The sequence below is a fragment of the Papio anubis genome, chromosome 7 (assembly GCF_008728515.1).
Source record: "Papio anubis isolate 15944 chromosome 7, Panubis1.0, whole genome shotgun sequence".
Lineage (NCBI taxonomy): Eukaryota > Metazoa > Chordata > Mammalia > Primates > Cercopithecidae > Papio > Papio anubis.
Window position 1 is genome coordinate 27,921,038 of NC_044982.1, and position 20,338 is coordinate 27,941,375.

Below are 20,338 nucleotides of genomic sequence, written 5' to 3' on the forward strand. Positions count from 1 at the left end.
GATGTAGAGAATGTGGACAGTAGTGACAACGTATGAGATGCAGACTTAGGTCGAAGGAGGTACTGAGTGCTTGCATGCTCCTTCTTGTACTCCTTTCACTTGCTAGTAGGAGAATATCCCCTGGGTAGCCTCTAGTCCAAAAAGAATGTGGTAATGGGGGAGCCGATCTGAATCTAACTTGAAACTTGCAGCTATTTCCAGCCCTCCACAGCTTGGAACAGAGCCACCTTAACCTATCCATAAATCTATAAGTATAGAATTTAAATACTGCTTGTTATAAGTCACAAAGGTGTGGGGTGGCTTGTTCACAACATTACTGAGGCAATAGCTGGCAAATATAGCTACTTTGAAGTCATTAAAAATAATGTTTTTCAAGATTTTATAATTTGAGACAAAGATCATATGACACTGAATTGCAATTATGGTATAATTATGCAACTATGAGATAATTTTTGAAAAAAACAGCAACTGGAAAAATTAGAATAATTACTTACAAAATTACATTAACATGTTATATATATACACATATGTCTTCCAAAAAATATATATATAGAATAGAGTACATATATTCATGAATAGTGTATATTCAAGAATAGAATATATATACATATACACATACACACATACATACACACACACACACACACACACATATATATACACATTCCCAAAATAATAGAATAAATCATAACAATATGTTAATAATAACCATTTCTGCTTGGTACAATTATACTCAATTATGTTTATTTTTGTCTACCATGCAATGGGTTTTGTAGAACCACCATAGGTTTTTGTATTCAGGTACTCAGTTAATGTTGGCCAAAGAAAAAGTTGAATTAATAAACTTCCATGTGCCCAATTTTCTACAGTAAATATATATATATTAATTTTAGAATTATAAAAATTAATGTTTATTTTTTAAATGGACATTCATAATCTATAATGTTAGCAATAATCCACAGATGACAATTTTTATGAGGCTTCTTTTCAACAGTGATAAACACTCCTAACAGAGCTATAATCCAGAGATTGGTTTATTGAGTAGCATTTTATGAAGACAGAATAACAGTCCTACCAAAGTCAAGATTCATTATATCAATTGTCCCATCAAAGCCCCCAGGAATGCTACTCTGTAGTGAAAAAAATTGAATGGGTCAACCATGTTCTCCACATAAGAAAAAAACTAAAGTGTTTTGAAGGGATCATGGGCAAGAAAAGAAGGAAGGTGAAAGAAAGCTGAGAAAGTGAGATATCTGAAAGGAAGGAGGAAGAAAGGGCAAAAGGAAAATTTACAAAGAAATAATTCTGCTCAGCATCATCTGAGGACACATTCCTTGATTCCTTGACCATCATGCCACCACCATCAATCTCCATTTGCAGAAAGCTCAAGGGACAAACCCAATGTTAGACAGAGAGAGGCTCCTTTGTGCTGCAGCCAAATCATTTCCTCAAGTAGAAATTGATATACCAGGGTACTCTTCTGCATTCCTCAGTCATATTTTAGCCATCTGGTTTTATAGTCATTGTTTTGTCTGGCTAAGACCCTTTCTCATTTATTGTAGTTCAAAAGGAGATGACTTCCAGGTTAGACAATGTGCTCAAGAGGCCTTAGGGGCCTGTCCTCCCCTTCAACCAGATGCCACTTACCTAGGTAGCTGGTAGGCACCAGCCACCTTGCAGTTTTGTGCAGCCCACATTTTATGACAGCTCTGAGTCAAGTCATTCTGAATAAATAAGGGTCAATTTCATCCCTCTGGGAGGGAAAAGCCCTTTAAACAATAGACATTATTGCTGCATCAAGCTTAAAAGATACATAGAAATGAAGAAAGGACTGTGTGGGGTTTATCAGGGAAAAAATAATGAAGAATAAAGGGAATAAAGAAGAGAAAACAGGAAAAAGAAAAGTTAAGCAGGACAGGGGAGGGGTGAATAAAAGGGAGTGAATGGGAACAAAAGGGTATCATCCACGAAGTGCTTCTTTCACCAAGGAGAGCTGCAAAGTCACCCCATTGTTTTAGATGATAGAAATGCCTGCCTCGGATGCATAAGCCTGCTTCTTCCTCTATTCTAGATTCATTCATTCCATGCCTGCCCACCTGTCCACTTTAAGCAACACTGAATCTTGCCACTCTATAGCTAATATTGAGTTACAGGAATAGTTGCTACAGGGCCAAGAGGCTAGGCCCCAGCCTAGGGGAGCTTCTCATTATTTTTCTCTAGGCACATCCCCAACTATGAAAATCTTAACTTGTTATTGGGGATGAGGGTGGGCAGTTTAGATGTCTAGCAGGTGTACTAAGTTTCTTCAAATTCGTCAGACAATAAACCAGAATTCTAACTAAAGTATAGTTAACTTTAGAAATAGTCCCATTCATTTCATTTTGCTTTGCATTCATTCTTTTATTTGTTCCTCCACAAACACGGATTGAGCTCCTTTTCCTTGGCACTGGGGATACGTAGTCTATGGATCCCCATCTAGAGAAGGAGAGACGAGCAAAGCAAAAATTAGAGAGGTCCAGATTTATGGCCGAAGAATTTGTGTCAGTGCATTCATGTGCGTGTCTGTGTGTCCATGTGTGTTTGTACACATGGTAAAGATGCAGGTATGAGTTAAGGTATATTGCAGCCCTGGATAAATTGTGATGAGGCAAAATTGGTCTTTCTAAGTTTTGAGCTATACTCATTTCATGCTTTTCTGGATCAGCCCCATGAAACTTTACAGTTCTTCTCCTCCACCTAGGAACAAAGAGTATGAACGAAAAGATGTGGAAGATCCTGACTGCTTTTCTCAATACTGAATTTACTCCAAAATGACAGCTTCCATCCTAATGTATTTCTCATGTTTGCCCCTTGGAAAGTCCTAAAACAGAGAACTGACAAGGTTGGAAGAGTAACAAAAAAAGCCATCTCATTTCTTACAGCTCTTTCTCCCTTCCACAGTACCTAATCCCACCTCTAAGGCCTCCTGTTTTAATGAATAGCAAAGAATAATAGAAAATCTGATAGACTGGGTGAAAAAGTCCTACCTTTAGTATTTGCTAACATTGTGACTATGGAAATTTATTTTAGTTTTCTGATCCTTGGTTTAAGTATCTAAAAATCTGAATGATACCACAAACTTTATAAGATCTGCTCTAAAAATTAAATGAGAGAAGAATAATAATATTCCTCCATGCACCGAATACTTACAAAATTATAGGCATTGTGCCAAGATTTTTACACAATTATGTATTTAAGCCTCATAACAACCCCAAAATGGCATTTTGATGGATCAGAAAACTGAGGCTAAAAAGGGGTTAAAAACACATCCAAGATCACATAATAATGAGCAATGGAATTGGGATTCAAATCCAATTTTTTGTTGTTGTTGTTTGTTTTTGAAATGGAGTCTCGCTTTGTCGCCCAGGCAGGAGTGCAGTGGCACAGTCTCAGCTCACTGCAACCTCTGCCTCCCGGGTTCAAGCAATTCTCCTTTCTCAGCCTCCTGAGTAGCTGAGATTACAGGCACCTGCCACCATGTCTGGCTATTTTTTATTTATTTATTTATTTTTGGTATTTTTAGTAGAGACGGGGGTTTCACCACGTTGGCCAGGCTGGTCTCAAACTCATTACCTCATGATCTGCCTGCCTTGACCTCCCAAAGCGCTGGGATTATAAGCATGAGCCACCGCGCACCTCCCCACCCCACAAATCCAGTTTTGTCTGACTCCAAACCTGGTGTATCTTACTTAAGGACCAAATTACACCTGGCACATGCAGGTACTCAGTAAGTGTGAATTCCCTTTTTATACTCCCTGACGTGTGAATGTCAGTGACTTTCGTGGCCTCACTACAATTGTCTACTCCCTCCCAGGTTGCCTTTTAGTAGCTCCCTTCTTGAAGATGACCAGGAATCTGCATATTTAGACCACTTCTTTAAGCATCTCTTTTTAAACAGATGTGTTGATAATGTAAGGTTTGGGTAATGAGATTTTCCAGACCATAAGCTGCTAACTAAATTAATCGACAAGCTTATTTGTAATAAATAAAGGGATGATTACATGTAAAAACAATCACAAGGACCCACTGAGCTTGTGAAGAAATATTCTGACCCACACAGCAAGAGCATCTTACTCTCAGCTACAAAGGACCAGCCCAAAGGCACAAAGCAAAAGCACCTCTGAAATTGCTTTAGGATAGACAGCTCTCATTGGGGATTCAAAATACTGAGTGATAAGTCCCACCGTGGCTGCTTACTACCTCTGTGACTTTGGGAAAGTTACATAACCACTCTGAATCTCAGTTATTTCTTTGTAAATTATAAGCACTTGGAATACTTGATTTTTTAAGGCCCTGACCAGCTGTAGCATTCGATAATTCTGTGTCAGCTGACACTTGTCAAAATCATGATTTCCTTGTCTAGTGGTACCCTAAGATGTTCCTATGGTCAAAAATAAATTTAGCTTTGCTTTTGAGATATGTGATTTAACACACTCAATCTAGGACTATTTTGAGGAATAAGATGAGGTGATAAATGTGATGGTACCTGAAGTGGGCCCAAAGCTTTTTTTGAGACAGAGTTTTCACTCTTGTTGCCCAGGCTGGAGTACAATGGTGTGATCCCAGCTCACCGCAACCTCTGCCTCCTGGGTTTAGGTGATTCTCCTATCTCAGCCTCCCAAGTAGCTGGGATTACAGACAAGCACCACCATGCCTGGCTAATTTTATGTTTTTAGTAGAGATGGGGTTTCTCCATTTTGGTCAGGCTGGTCTTGAACTCCCAACCTCAGGTGATTCGCCTGCTTTGGCCTCCCAAAGTGCTGGGATTACAGGCGTGAGCCACCATGCCTGGCCCAAAGCATTTTTACAGGATAAGAAACTAATAAAAGCACTAACCCCACCACCACCATAAATGTACCAGTGAATCCTGCCAGTCACACAAACCCATAGTCCATATGTGTCACAACATCTGATATTCATGTGAGTTACTGCATTGATAATACACGCTTTCTCCTTGGAGGGCGTGGCCTGCTTCACAAAGACCCCTGTGAAGTACTGGAAGCCATCCTTCCTTTCAGTGAACACAGAAACCTCTCCTATCTACCCCCACTTCTCTCAATGACTGCTGGATTAACTCAGCAAGGAACTTAAAACCACAATAGATGAGAACTGGTTAGTGAAACTAGTGATATTTATCCTGAGAATGACTGACAACATTTCAGTGAAAAACATGATAGCTGTCTTTGAATAACTGAAGGTCTATTGTAGAGGAGGGTTTTAGCTTGATCTGTTCTGGACATCCCTAGGATCCACGGCACGATAAGCACCTAGTGAAGGTTTTTTTGTTTGTTTGTTTGTTTGTTTTTTGAGTGAATAAATCCTGTATAGCTCCCAAAGCCTGAACAAAGGTCAAAAGAAACATTCTGAAGACAGATGATGGCTATGGTTGCATAGCAATGTGAATGTGCTTTATGCCACTGTATTATACACTTAAAAATGGCTAAAATGAGGCCAGGTGCAATGGCTCATGCCTGTAATCCCAGCACTTTGGGAGGCCAAGGTGGGCAGATGGTTTGAGCTCACAAGTTTGAGACCATCCTGGGCAACATGGTGACAATTAATCTCTACAAAAAATGCAAAAATTAGCCGGGTGTGATGGTACATGCCTATGGTCCCAGCTACTTAGGAGGCCGAGGTTGGGAGGATGGCAGGGGTTGCAATGAGCTGAGATTACATCACTGCACTCCAACTTGGGCAAAAGAACCAGGCCTTGTCTCAAAAAAAGCTAAAATGGTAAATGTTATGTTATGTGTATTTTATCACAATAAAAAAGAGTGTTTACAAGAACAGAAAACCAAATACCATATGTTCTCACTCATAAGTGGGAGCTGAAAAATGAGATCACACAGACACAGGGAGGGGAACATCACACACTGGGGCCTGTCAGTGGGTGGGAGCTAGGAGACAGATAGCATTAGGAGAAATACCTAATGTAGGTGATGAGTGATGGGTGCAGCAAACCACTATGGCACGTGTATACCTATGTAACAAAACCACACGTTCTGCACATGTAACCCAGAACTTAAAGTATAATAAAAAAAAAAAAAAAGCGAAAAAAAAAATAAAAAGAGTGTTTCAAAAAAGAGACTTCAGTTATAGTGAAAGGAAGATTTTTAGACTACTTAGCAACATCCAAAAATGGAATGGCTGCTTCATGAAGAGGTGAGCATCCTTGTTACTGAGAGTAGTAAAGTATATCAATCACAAAAGAGATGACTCAGGAGTGGAAGACCCAGAGATCACCTCAACATTTTCTTGGGTGACCTTGGGCAAGTTACTTAACCTATCCTTGACCCCAATTCCTCAGATATAAATTAAGAATGAAAATAGCACGTATCTTATGTAGTTATTGCAAAGATTAAATAAGCTAACTACTGCTAAGCATTTAGTACATCATATGGAGATAAGAGTACATATTCCTAAAGAGTCTACACAGCAATTTAGGAATTTTGTCCAGGGGTATATATGCATCAGACATTGAGTTAGACTCAAAAACCTCCGAGGTCCTTTTCAACTTGAAAATATGAATGTGTAAACTCCAATAAAAGAGTCACCCCCCACAACCCCTAATAAATATTTTATAATCTATACAGATAACAGAACTGTTATTCATCATTTTTTTTCTTCTTCTACCTCTACTCTCAATACAGCCTTGACTTTGTGGATTTCCACAGAAGGAGGCTCCACCTTATAGTGGCTGAAGATGCTAGGTTGCTTGTGAAAGTTTCATTACCGACCGAGCCGTGGGACAAGGCGATCAGAAACAACTAACTGGCTGGTGATGAGCTCCTGCTGAGCAACAGCGAGCTACTACAGGAATGATGACATTAGGAATCAACGGCTATCTTCAGACCCAGAGAGGATGTTTTCCAGGATGGGGAGAATTCAACTAAACAAACATCAGAGCAGTTATCGTTTCTTTACAACGTTGCTGATGGAGATAAACAACGTGCCAGCCTTAGCTGGTGTCAGTATGTGGCCCCAGGCGACTGAATGAAAACAATATTCAAATACCAGTGAGCCACAGCAGTAGGTTTCAGACAAGGGGCCTGCAGAAAAGACTGAAATCTGAAATGCACAGGTCTTTCTTACCCTGCAGAAACAAAGAGGGGGAGCATGCTAATCCCACAGATTTCATGAGGCTTCTGATTTACTGGCCTCTTAGAAGGCTCTGTTGGGGTTTGTCATTTTGATGAGAATGTCTTGCTATAAAGGTTAAACATGCTAAGAAGCATGAAATGATCTTCTCCAAGAAAGACTGCATCTGCTTGGCAGAAAAATAGCTGTCCAGTAGCCCACAGAAGGGGGTCTTTCAAGAGCCACTTATATTGAGAAATCCAGCCTCAAGTTCCAGATGTACTTGTCACTCCAATATCCTCTCTGTTGGGCTGGGTTATTTGTTGGGGTAAGATGGGATGAGTGAGGAAAGAGAAAGAGAAGAGAAATATATACATATCTCTTCCTTTTATACTTCCTGTCTCTAAATCAGTTGCCAACATTTCAAATAAAATTTATCCATTAGAACAAATTACTGGAGACTTACCAAATGGCTTTGTTGTAATGGCATGACTACTGCCTAGAAGATCATGAGACATAAAAGTATATCTTCACAAATATGCACAGATACATATGTATTTCTTTGAAAAATCCAATAAACAGGAACCAAAATGAGGGACTAAGAACATTCTATTCTAGGCCGGGTGCAGTGGCTCATGCCTGTGATCCCAGCACTTTGGGAGGCCAAGGTGGGTGGATCACAAGGTCAGGAGATTGAGACCATCCTGGCTAACACGGCGAAAATCCGTCTCTACTAAAACTACAAAAAATTAGCTGGGCGTGGTGGTGGGTGCCTGTAGTCCCAGCTACTTGGGAGGCTGAGGTGGGAGAATGGTCTGAATCCGGGAGGCGGAGCTTGCAGTGAGCTGAGATAGCACCACTGCACTCCAACCTGGGTGAAAGAGTGAGACACCATCTCAAAACAACAACAACAACAACAACAACAACAAAAACCTATTCTATTCTATTCACCACTCATTTCCTACCTGGAGGCCTCAGTTTCTTCATCTATAATTGGGGGTGGGTGGTTTTGCTAGATAGTATCTGAGCATCTATTCTACCAGCAAGGTAAGTAATTATACAACCCTTTATACTCTGCCTGGTTTTCGTTGGGTCAGGCAAGTTTTAGGTTTTAAGTTTGGTACTTCTATTCATGATTACTACATGTTTGCTGCTTTTTCCTCTTAACAATCCTTGGTGAGATTAAAACAAAACCCATGATAAAACAGAAAACTTCTCAGAAGCTAGAGGAAAACTATCCACATGTGCTCTATGCACAGACACATATATAATACTCAGTATCGGGTGTCATCACTATAAATCCCAAATGAGAGACCAGAATAGGGAGAAGTTCAAAATACAATTTTTCTATCTCCAAGGAAAAAATCTTCTAGCTTAATTTCAAATACAGCCAGTTTTACAAGACAAAGAGAGACAAACTACGACTCATTGTTTCTACCAAATACATGCCAAAGCTTGGCTGAGATCACCACAGTTACAACAGATCCTCTTACTGCAATTCTTTAAAACCCGGGATTACAAAGGAGTCACATTTAATTCCAAATATACCATTTAAAGTATGAAGAAAAGCATGCTTTGGTATGTTCTCTTATGGTTCAACCTTCTCGACGTTAACCTGTATCATATGCCTTAAACATAGAAATAAGACCTGGGTCATTTCCACCACACAAGAAAAAAAATGGAATAAAAATACCGGCCAGATCATTTTTTCAATTCTTGCATTGCTAAATTCCAGATTCTGAAAGGGGAATATTGGCTTTATTATCTACATGAGCACATTATACACTTTGATTCTACAATGGAGCCTCACAATAAGCCAGTTAAACACCCACCACCAATATTGTCAGTGGTAAATATTGAAATGGAGGCAGAGAGAAGGTAAATATATGTTCTGAGTGGGACCAAAGCGGGTGTAGGTTTGACTCTCAGCTACATCTGCTTAATGGTCACCATAGTCCTCCCCATTCCTCCTAAGAATCTGCCACTGATTCAAGATGGCTCAGAAGAAAGCAAGAAGCAAAAGGCTTCTATTGCCAGACACTTGCTCTTATCAATTTCAGCTGTTCTTTAGCTGTGTATAATTGATTACTAACTAAGTCCTATTGACATTGCCCCTTTTTTATTTATCAGATATGTTCAAAAACTCGACCTCCGCTCTCCTTCCTTCAGGGAGGGCTCTTATCTCTCAATCCTGAATTAATACCAATGCAAACTGGACTATTATATGCTGACCTGTTGGTCTTCTGTCTTCTCTATTCAATTTATCTTCTGCCACAGTGATCTGACCTGGTTATCCCATTATTAAATGTGGTATGCCTCCTATAAGATAACGCCTAAACTTCTTGGGAGAGCAAAATGTTTCATGACTGGCCTTGTCACCCCTACAGTTGCACCTTCGAAAACTTCCCCTCAAATCTCTCCTCCTCACTCTTTAAGCCCTACATGCCACCCACATGGAAAACTTACTGTTTATTGAAGTCACCTTTATACATCTGTTCCTTCTGCCTAGAATATTTTTTCCCTGCCTGGTCTGCCTGGGAGATCTTTGATTCTCCACCAAGCCTCAGCTCTAGTGGCACCAGTCTGTGATGCCTCCCATGATATTTCTCCCAGCACTGATGTCACCATTCCTTGGATACCAGAATATAATGGCAATTTATGAGAACCACAATCAATGCCTTTGTGTCCCACGTGCTCAACACAGTCCCTGGCATGTAGCACTCAGTAGGTATTCAGAATGAATTGGGTGGCCCTTGATTTCTTCATGTAGAAAATGAGGATAATAATATGCAGTCTGCAGAGTGGATGTGAGGGTTAAATGACTCAGTATATATTAAGAACCAAACATAGAGAAGGCACATCATTTTTTTTTTCAATAAATACTAGGTCTTTTAACTTTCCTTTCCTCTTAATCCAAACTGTAGTGAAGAAGGATTCATCTCTCTGTGAAAAGAAACATGAAGCCAGAGATGCTAGAAAAGCCTGCAACAATCCCCTTGTGTTGTGTTTCAAAGCACTTGTTTCTCATAATTTAGCCACATTTCAATGTATTGCATTATTATGGGCAGATGTCTGCTCACAGTTAAGCTGCTTTGAGCACACACAGTAATAAAGATACAGAGAGGCAATGTAAATGGCCACCGAGTCCCTGCATTTGACAGCACTGCAGTCAGCAGCAGGTGTGCTATGGTTCATAAGCAGCTATCACGCACTGCACCAAAGTGCTGACCCTCACATTCTCAGGTTGAATGTAGGTATAGGTGTCGATTCTTAAAAGATCTCCAAAGTCCCCAGCCTGTCCTTCTTAGACCTCAAGCCTTCAAGACTCTAGAATAACTAGAATCTACAACCCTGATACTCTTTTTTAGAGTAACAGGACCAGCTGTGATCGGAGGTAGCTCAGACTCTCACCTGGTGGGATAACTCTCAGCTGCGGTTCATGTACTATGGAAAAGCTTCCTGGAATCATAAAATCCTGTGCTTGTGGAAAGGGAAACTTGCAGAACTGGAAGTTAAAAAAAAAAAAAAAAAAGAGGCTGAATCTGTGCTCTGCTGTGGCTGTCAGCAGGGATACACTTGTATGACTTAAGCAACAACAGAAAAGAAAAAAATATGGAGACACTTTGATTTATGTCAATGAATTGTACATTTCTTGGGAAGCCCCTTTCTCAGATACATGACATTATCTATCAAAAACAGTAAACAATGGACCAAAGAGGAAACAGCCTTTTAGTGCTCTTTAGAAAACTAATGTTCTATTCATTAATCTATCAATTAAAACTCAGGTCTGATGAGCCTGAAGTGTACTCAGTACGCCAAGGTATTCATTTTCTTAGATGAATGAATCAGGGAGATGAAAATTTCATTGCAGTGCTGATATAACTAAGCTGAGTCCTAATCCAGACAGTTCTGTGGATTGCGAGGAACAAGGACTCACATTCCTGTCCTGCCCTTCATTCACCTTTCTCTCTCTCCTCGGGATAAGGGAAGACATTGCCAAGCTGATGACATTTGAGAATCAGAGTTTTAGAGTTGAAAAGGCCCAGAGAGAGCATGAAACCCAACTGCATCATTATATTCTTGCAGAAAAGAAAGGTCAGAGGATCCATCTCCAGGTCAGACATTTAAATAAAGGATCTGGAAACCTATGAGGGATGAGGGTACAGCCATAACACAGATTCCCCTCCTCAACAGCATTAAGACCAGTAAAAGCAACCACCATTGTTATATTTGACCTTGGAAGCCCAGGTTTCTGTTATTCCCACACCAGTGAGATAGTCTGAGCAAGACCTCAGCGAATCCAGAACTAATTATAAAATACTATATAATATGCGTCGTATCTTGCTTTCTAATTGTTATCTTTTTCTTTCCTGTGATTATTCCTTGAATCATTAACATTGGTAGATTGCATTAGAGTTTGCAGATTATGTCTCTATCCCCTCTGCTGTGCTGTGAGCTCATGGAGGACAGAAAGTGTGTCTCCTATTAATATAAATGTATATCCTCATTAGTTTACAAAGCCTGACACAGAAAAGAGCTAAATACCTGTTTATGGAATCTCTATGTTAATGTTGAAGTTAATTCCAAAGAAGCATCATAGCTTCATTTCCTAAAGTTTTGTGGACCAAAAGCCACTGAAACTAAAGCCACTTAAGTAGACTGTGTTGAGAATATAGAAATTTTAATAATTTAACTTTAATAGTCTAAAGAAGATGCAAAATGAATATATATTTTTCATAATCATATACTACATGCTATGTAGTTGTCCAAAGAAGTGATAAGCATGATTTGATCTAAAATGATAGTGATGGAGGAGAGAGTGGAAAGAAGTAGGATGGGTTTACATGAGAAATGGATGAGACTTGCTGAGATAGATTGAATATCATAGGAAAAAAATAAAAGAAAATGCCCAAGGACAGTGGGGATGCCATTTACCAAGATGGGGAAAAACTGAAAGAAAAAGAAGTCTGGGGCAGGAAGGAAGACCTCACGATTTCTGCTTTACAGTGATATGATTAAGCTGTTCAATGATACGATTAAATCCAAGAGGACTTCACAGGATGCAGGTGGTCTTCCAGTATATTAAAGAATTTCAACCTATCTGATTAGAATTAAGTAGCTATGTATTAAGTAGCTATTAATTAAGTAGCTTAAGTTAATCTATCAGATAGCAAAATGGAGATGTCAAGTAGACAACTAGGGATATAAGAATCTGGGATTTCAGGGAGAGTTCCACGCTAGAGACCTCAATTTGGAAGTCACTAAAATATGCATGACCTTTAATATCATGGCAACTAGGGATATAAGAATCTGGGATTTCAGGGAGAGTTCCAGGCTAGAGACCTCAATTTGGAAGTCACTAAAATATGCATGACTTTTAATATCATGGCAAAGAGCACCAAGGGAATTGTGCAGGCCAAGGAGAGACCTAAAACAGAAACCCTGGAGCCCTCCAACATTTAAAAACCATCTAGTATATGTATATCACAGTACATATGAGGGAAAGGCTGCTCAATGTAATGGAAAGCCTGATGGATTAGGAATCAGGAATTCTAACCATTCTATAGCTATTCCAAGTTAAACTGATATTGACTTAACTTCTCAGGGCTTCCAATTCCTCATTTACCAAAACAGGAATGAGGTACAGGTAACACTAACGGTATCCGCCAACCCTACTATTTTCCCTATTTTCTTTTCTTCTTCTTCTTCTTTTTTTTTTTTTTGGTTTTTGTTTTTTTGAGACAGAGTCACTCTGTCACCCAGGCTGGAGTGCAACTGCATGATCTTGGCTCACTGCAACCTCCACCTCCCAGGTTCAAGTGATTCTCATGCCTCAGCCTCCTGATAGCTGGGATTACAGGCATGTACCACCAAGCCCGGCTAATTTTTGTATTTTTAGTAGAGATGGGATTTTGCCATATTGGCCAGGCTGGTCTTGAACTCCTGACCTCAGGTGACTCACCCACCTCGGCCTCCCAAAGTGCTGGGACTACAGGCATGAGCCACCACACCTGGCCTCTGCCAACCCTGCCATTTTCCTACGACAGGATTTCCATGTGGCATATATGTAGCATTTCAGTGACACAATCCAGCCTCATTGAAGACTGGTGTCTCACCCTTTCCAGGCAGAATCACCTGCTGCTGCTGCTGCTGCTGCTACCCAGAATCACATAGGAGGTTGCCTAAAAAGGGAGGCCCTGAGTGGAGAGGAGCAGCAGCTGCATGCCTTTCCCACTGGAACAAGAGTCACTGGAGAGAAGTGAAAATATTTGTATTTTTCATGTTCAGCTGGTGCATACGTCAGATAAATGTTGTACTGTAGGTTATTTTTCTTGACATTGGGATGAACTTGTGCTGAGCTTTATTTACTTTCTTGCCAAACAAATGCCAGCATATGTTTAGAAAAAAGCCATTCAGGAAAGTGCATAGATTCAGCAATGCTCTAAAATTTAAGCTCCATGACCTACAAATAAATCAAACCCTTGGCTTTGCCTTACTGGAACTTGACACTCACCAATCGAACTAGACAGTTTGGCTATACCAGCAAAGATAAGATGTTGTCCCAGGTCAAGTGATCATAGCTCCTTAAGTAGGACTAACTCCAGAGCAGGCTAAAGACCAGCTAGACTGTTTCCTCTGTCCAACAGGACTTCACTGGATGGCAGGTGGTCTTCCAGGACTTTAAAGAATTTCAACCTATCTGATTAGAATTAAGTAGTTAAAACAGGCCTTTGCTTTTTAGGTCATGGAGACGTCTCTCACATCACTACGAATAGCCAACCAAAATAACTAGAGCTAAACAGTTGGGATGGGTAGAGACAGCTACATCTTAGAATAGCAGCAGATTATGATGAAAAAATCTAAATACAATATCAAGCCAATTTGTAGACGTCAAGATTTAGAGTAGCTCATCTTCGCAAGCAGGAGAAGCACTCTTATGAGGGTAGAAGCAGGAGTTATCCAATTTTACTATAAGAGAAATATACCCATGCAAATTAATCTTAGTATCATATACACAAACACTTTCTACTTCCCAGGCCTTATTCTCTGACTCTCTTCTCTTTGGCTGATGACTTTGGTCCAGGAATTGTGTCTTAGACGTATCTGTTGCTGACTTTGCTTGGGTCATTGGGCTATTTTGATGTAGTGTCTAGTGTCTGACCTGGGCCATGAAAACTCCAGTTTTCAGCATTCCATCTACGCTTTCTTCAGTGTATATACACAAGTGCTTCTTTCTAACACTCCCATTCATGTGTAGGTCCGGTGATACCAAGGGACACACCCCCAAGGAAGTTCCAGTAGAGAACACAGTTTGAGCTACTGGGACACACAGCCTTAAGAACTGTCTTGGGCTTAACACATTTAGTACAAATGATCCATTCTGGGCTTAGAATTTATTCTAGAATGCTTCTACATAATAACAATTAGAGAGAATGGCAAACTGAGTGACTGTGTTGACGTTGTTATGGTGAATGGCGCAGGGCTCCTTAATCCAAAAAGGATCCCATTCCTGTATAGAGAATGCCCAACACATTTTCTTCACTCTTCTTCAGAAGTGCCTAGAGTGGATGCCTAAGTTATAAACAGGAGACCTAAAATCCAAGAAACCTTGGATCCCCTTCTCTGGGCTGTCACTCCTTCCATATAGAAGTGGCCATTCTTACCTGTTTGTCCTACTGTTTCCCTATAGACATCTGCCATAACATCAACCACATGTTAACCATTTCTCACATTTCCCTTTGCTTCTCTGGGAGGACTATACACCCCTTGTTCAAAAGTAAAGACTGGGTCAGGTTGGTGTTTCTGTTTTGGTTTGTTCGTTTGTTGCATTTCTAACCTCAAACATACTGCCTGGAACACACCAGGGCTTCAATCTATGTCAACGTCCTGTAGGAAAAATGAACAAAAGATACTCAAAAGAGTCTCCACTAAGGAATCAGTTTCAATAAAGAAAAACAATGTCATTGGGAATCTCAACTTTTATTTGCTAGCAGAGAAGAATCCTATAATTTTTACACTCCACTGATTCATTCTGAACATGGTGTCAGGAACAATCCAGGGGCAAAAAACAATTAGTAGGGGAACAAAACAATCAGTTGAACTGTCTGGGATTTGAGTGATGTATACATCAAATATCTTAAATTTGCTAAGCTTCTTCTCATTTGGCCAGAATGGATAACTCTTGGCTGCACTGCACCAAGAATAATTGTCCCTCATATATCCCCAATCAGCTGCCTTCTAATGACTAGTCATAAGTGACAATATAAAAGTTGCAGTGACTTTCACTGTTCTTGGCAAGTTTTGGACCAACTCCCATCGATTCACCCTTGAAATGGGTGAGCTCAGAGACACCTTGTACAGCTGGCTACAGTCACTGTGTCCTGCCTCTGACAATCACAAGGCCCTTGAGTTAAGCAGAGACCCAAGAAGAAGAAGTGAGATGTCTGAGATGACCTTTATACTGCCTTCATGGATAACAGAAGATCCGCAACACTTTGGCAAACACCAAAACTGTCTCATGCATCTCAGAGACAAAATGACTTTTCTATCTTCCCCAACCAGCACCAGAATAGGTTACCCTACAAAGATATTTGGAAAGAGCCCAGGCACCTGAAAGACTGACCAGCCCCTTGTAGTCTATTTCTGTCCTGGATGGGTATTTCCTCATCATAGGTCCTGTTCTAGCGGTTGCTGACTTGAAAATTCCGTGAATTTTAATTTTAATTCCATATGCTCTAAGAAAGCTCTCTTTTCCTCCTTTGTCCTCGTGTCCTGTATTCTATTTCCGATCTGACTGTAAGAAGGTTTGTAGTTCTCTTGAAATATACCTTTGCTAGTAACACAGTTGGCCCCACAGTTGGCCTCACAAAAACCACGCCTTGAAAACTGGTCATTCAGCCCTTGTTCCAGGCCTGGCCCAGGATCCATCCACATCACCTATCTTCTGATACTTGGACAATTTCTGGCTACTGGCCATTGGTCTGTAGAGATGAGACCCTGCAGGTCTCTCCTCAAAACGTTCTTATCTTCTCTTCTCTGAATCTCCATGTCCTTTTTTTCTGTCTACTAACATGCTACTGTCTTATATCATCTTATTACAGCTTATTATATAGATGTCTGAACTCTTCAGCTAAATAAATGATAAACTTCTTAAGGGCAAGAACTATGTCTATACAGGTACAGCATTCTCAAAGCCCTAAAGCTATACCCTTAGCAAAAACTTGGTCTTGATGCAAATTATCCTTTCATAGAATTTAGAAGCTGACAGCCTGTGGACTTGATTCGGTGTGCTCAGCATATAAAAAAATAGACCAAGTTGCAATCTGCAAATAACTTGACAGGAATCTCCTTATGTTGATGTTGTCCCTCTTCTTGCCTTTATCTCTGCCCTTTACTTAAACTGTAAATCAGGTGCAATTGTCAGATACTGAAGTGGTGAATGAAAAGGGAATCCTCCCACCATTCTGACCTGGCCTACAGGGTCAGCCCTCATCTCTTTGGTCCCCTCTCATGCCCCTCTTCCCCACCCCCACAGTTCCCCAATTCCATTCTGGACATTTTTCAGAAAGGAACAAAGCATCCAGTTCATTCTGGACTTTGTTCAGGTCCTCAACTGTGTCAGGGTTGCTCACTATACGGTGAACCTGTATAGTATGTTGGGTCTCCTTGCAAGGGCCTCCCAAGCTTCTCTATACCTTCTCTTTAATGATGCTGATGAGAATAATTATGACTTTAATAATCACTAACATTAAATGCTCAGGAACATACTAACTCATTTAATCATCATCAGTATCTTGTGAGGTAGGTGCCTCATCATTTCTATTTTACAAATGAGGAAGTCAAGTCTCAGAGATATTGACTACCATGATAAAATTACCATCACTGTATGAGGGCCAGATTTCTCACCCAGTCTGGTCCCAGAGTTTATGTTCTTAACCAATACATCACTCTGCCTCTTATAAAACTCACCATGTTTGTAATCAGTTATGTAATGGCTAAGTATTCCACTAGGCAGCAAGCTCCATAAAACAGAGATGAATCTGTCTTGTTCAACATTGTATTTCTAAAGCCGAACCCAGGACTTAGCTTGTAGAAAGCACTAAAGAAGCACAAGTCAAATGAATGAATTAAACAGCCATTTGGCTAGCCCCCCTTGGAGTCCTAAAAGAGAACTATTTATCCTCTCTAAATAAAAAATATTTAATCAAAAAGTATCAGAATCACAGTAATATTTATTATAAAGCTTCCCTTTCTGCAACTCAGTCTTAGCCAAACAAACCCAAGCATTCAAAACTAGAAAGGGTGCAATCTGGAAATCAGTAAACCCAAAAACTCTTGGAAGAAAGAAAGCGCAGGTAGGTGCAAAGGCTTGGACTGTCCAGGGATCCAACTATAAGACACCAGCCCCACTCAGGCCCTCACTTGCCATCCTCCAGGCTGACTCACCCCTTTCGCAGGTTCTTCCCCAGTATCCGGTGCCGGTGCAGTCACAGATGAAGCGGTTCCAGCCGTCCTTGCACACAGCATTGTTCTTGCAGGGGTAGCTGTCACACTGCTTGGCGCTCATCCGTGAACAGGAGGACTTGACACCCGCAGCGTTCTGCATCTCTGCCAGCTGTCGAATGTTCTTGCTGCGCCCATCAATGAACAGGTCGCGAATGCAGCCCACGTAGCCATAGTTGAGCATGGCAGTCCACAGCTCGGTGGGGAGAATAAGGCCAGCACGGTTCTCTGGCAGCCCTCCCAGGTACATGTCTCCTTCCAGGTCCAGGATCTCGCTCTCCCCACTGGCGGTGAATGGCGTGCGTCTGCTGTTCACTGATATAGTACCTGGGGTGGGAAGACAGATCTCAGGTGAGTCTGCCAGTTGCTTAACCAAATGAAAGAAGCCTAACAGGTGAGTGCTGAGACCAGCCATTGGCTGGCCAGGAGAGAACAATGCAAGCAAGAAAACTGGATGTTACAAGACAATGGAAAAGACAATGTAGGCCGCTTGGTTCCAATCTCTGCCAGGTAAGTCAACCTGGTGCTTAGGAAGACCCAGGAAAATCTCAGTAACCTGACATCTAGTATATCTTTTCTCTACTTAACCGTCTTGGCTGAGACCATACAGGTTGAGAGCAGCACAGTTCCTGCCTGTATTTAAATTCCAGCTCTAACATGTATGAGCTGTATAACCTTGAAGAAGTGACTTCACCTTCCTGTGCCTGAGTTTCCTCATTTGTAAAATGGGAAAATAACTGTCCCTACCTCATAGGTTGATGTGATTAAATGAGCAAATATATGCAAAGTACTTTTAAGAGTGACTGAGACAGAATGAGGCCTCTGTATGTTTGCCTGGGTTTTCTTCAAGGGCTCACCAACCCCCAAAAGATGGAACTTCCTCTTCTGTCTCTTCCTCCATGCACTGGTACTCTCTAGATTGGCATTCACTACCAACCCTGCCAGTGAATATTTTGAGCATTCCCTGTGATACATTTTAACTGAAACATTATTCCTTATTTAATCATTTAATAAAGGTGTATGGAAGACCTATTCTGTCTCTGGTATAGTTCTAGGCACTGAGATGAACTTGATAGGCATGTCTCTCCTCTCATTGAGCAGATGTTCCAGAACAGAGGGACAGAAAATAAATGATATGGTTTGGCTGTGTTCCCACCCAAATCTCATTTTGAATTGTGGTTCCCATAATCCCTGCACGTTGTGGGACAGACCTGGTGGGAAGCGAATTGAATCATGGGGACAGTTACCTCCATGCTGTTCTCATGATAACGAGTGAGTTCTCACAAGATCTCATGGCTTTATAAGTATCTGGCATTTCTCTGGCTGGCACTGCACTTCTCTCTCTCCTGCTGCCATGTGAAGAAGGACGTGTTTGCTTCTCCTTCCACCATGATTGTAAATGTACTGAGGCCTCCCCAGCCATGCTGAACAGTGATTCAATTAAACATCTTTCCTTTATAAATTATCTAGTCTTGGGTATGTCTTTATTAGCAGCATGAGAATGGACTAATACAATAAGTAACCTAATAAATGAAATAAATTAGCTAAGGGCAGGTGCTAGGAAAAGAATAAAATGGGTGGTGTGCTAGCTACTCACGCATTCTACTTTAAAATGTAGAGTCACTGAAGGTCTCTCTAGGCAGGTAAAAGTTAAGCTGAAACCAGAATGTTGAGAAGGATGCAGCCATGCAAAGTCCAGGAGAGAGAGCATGCCAGGCAGAGGGGATGGAACCTACAAAGGCCCTGAGGTAGGAAGTAGTGTGGCTAGAACAGAGAAGGCAAGAGGAGGTGAGCAGGAGATCAAGTCAGAGATAAGCAGACCCAGGAAGGGGATGGAGTTTGGACAGCATTGAATGAGATTGCAGAAGATGAAACTCCACAAGCTAACCTGGGACCTTGAGAACTGGGATTCTAGTCCTAAATGTCTTTATGACCCTAGGCCAGTCCCTGAACCACTTTATGGCTCAATTTCCCAAACTAGAAAATTAAGGAAATGGACTAGGTGATATCTAAACATCCTGTCAGAAATTTAAAAATAGGTATTTATTATTCTTGATGTGCTTTATTGGTACCAAGATAAATGGGTCATGCCATCCATCAGTCAGCCTTCACCTCTGTCTGATTCTCAGTTTCTTCAGCTATGAAGGGTATATAATCTGAAGGGCTGTGAAAATCAAATGACATCAAGAATAAAACATATACACTTTAAAGTGCAAAGTCGGCTGGACGCAGTGGCTCACACCTGTAATCCCAGCACTTTGGGAGGCCGAGGAGGGCAGATCACTTGAGGTCAGGAGTTCAAGACCAACCTGGCCAACATGATGAAACCCCGTGTCTACTAAAAATACAAAAATTAACCAGTTGTGGTGGCAGGCACCTGTAATCCCAGCTACTCGAGAGGCTGAGGCAGGAGAATTCCTTGGACCTGGGAGGCGGGGATTGCAGAGAGCTGAGATCGTGCCACTGTACTCCAATCTGGGTGGCAGAGCGAGACTAGGACTCAAAAAATTTAATGAATTAATTAAAGTTAAAAAAGTAAATAAAGTACAAAGTCAACACAAGAATAGAAACATAGAAAGGATATTAAGGGGAATTTAACAATCTGCTTCCCTACTCCCTCCTAGAAGTTTTCTCCTAGAGAAATATGCTTCGCTTTTTGTTTTTTAATCTTTCAAACACATATAACAACAATAATGTCCTGGCCACCATTTTAACTATT

General features: G+C 40.9%; 1 protein-coding gene across 40 annotated transcripts in view; it reads right to left on the reverse strand.

Moving 5' to 3' along the window:
* The window catches only part of NRXN3 (neurexin 3), a 1,717,425-nt gene that overhangs the window by 1,134,430 nt on the left and 562,657 nt on the right, over positions 1 to 20,338 (reverse strand). For all 40 annotated transcript variants that reach the window (XM_031669085.1, XM_031669087.1, XM_031669084.1 and 37 more), the window contains one exon: positions 17,563 to 17,946. In XM_031669085.1, the coding sequence (XP_031524945.1) occupies positions 17,563 to 17,946 (384 nt within the window). The remainder of the gene's footprint in view (positions 1 to 17,562; positions 17,947 to 20,338) is intronic.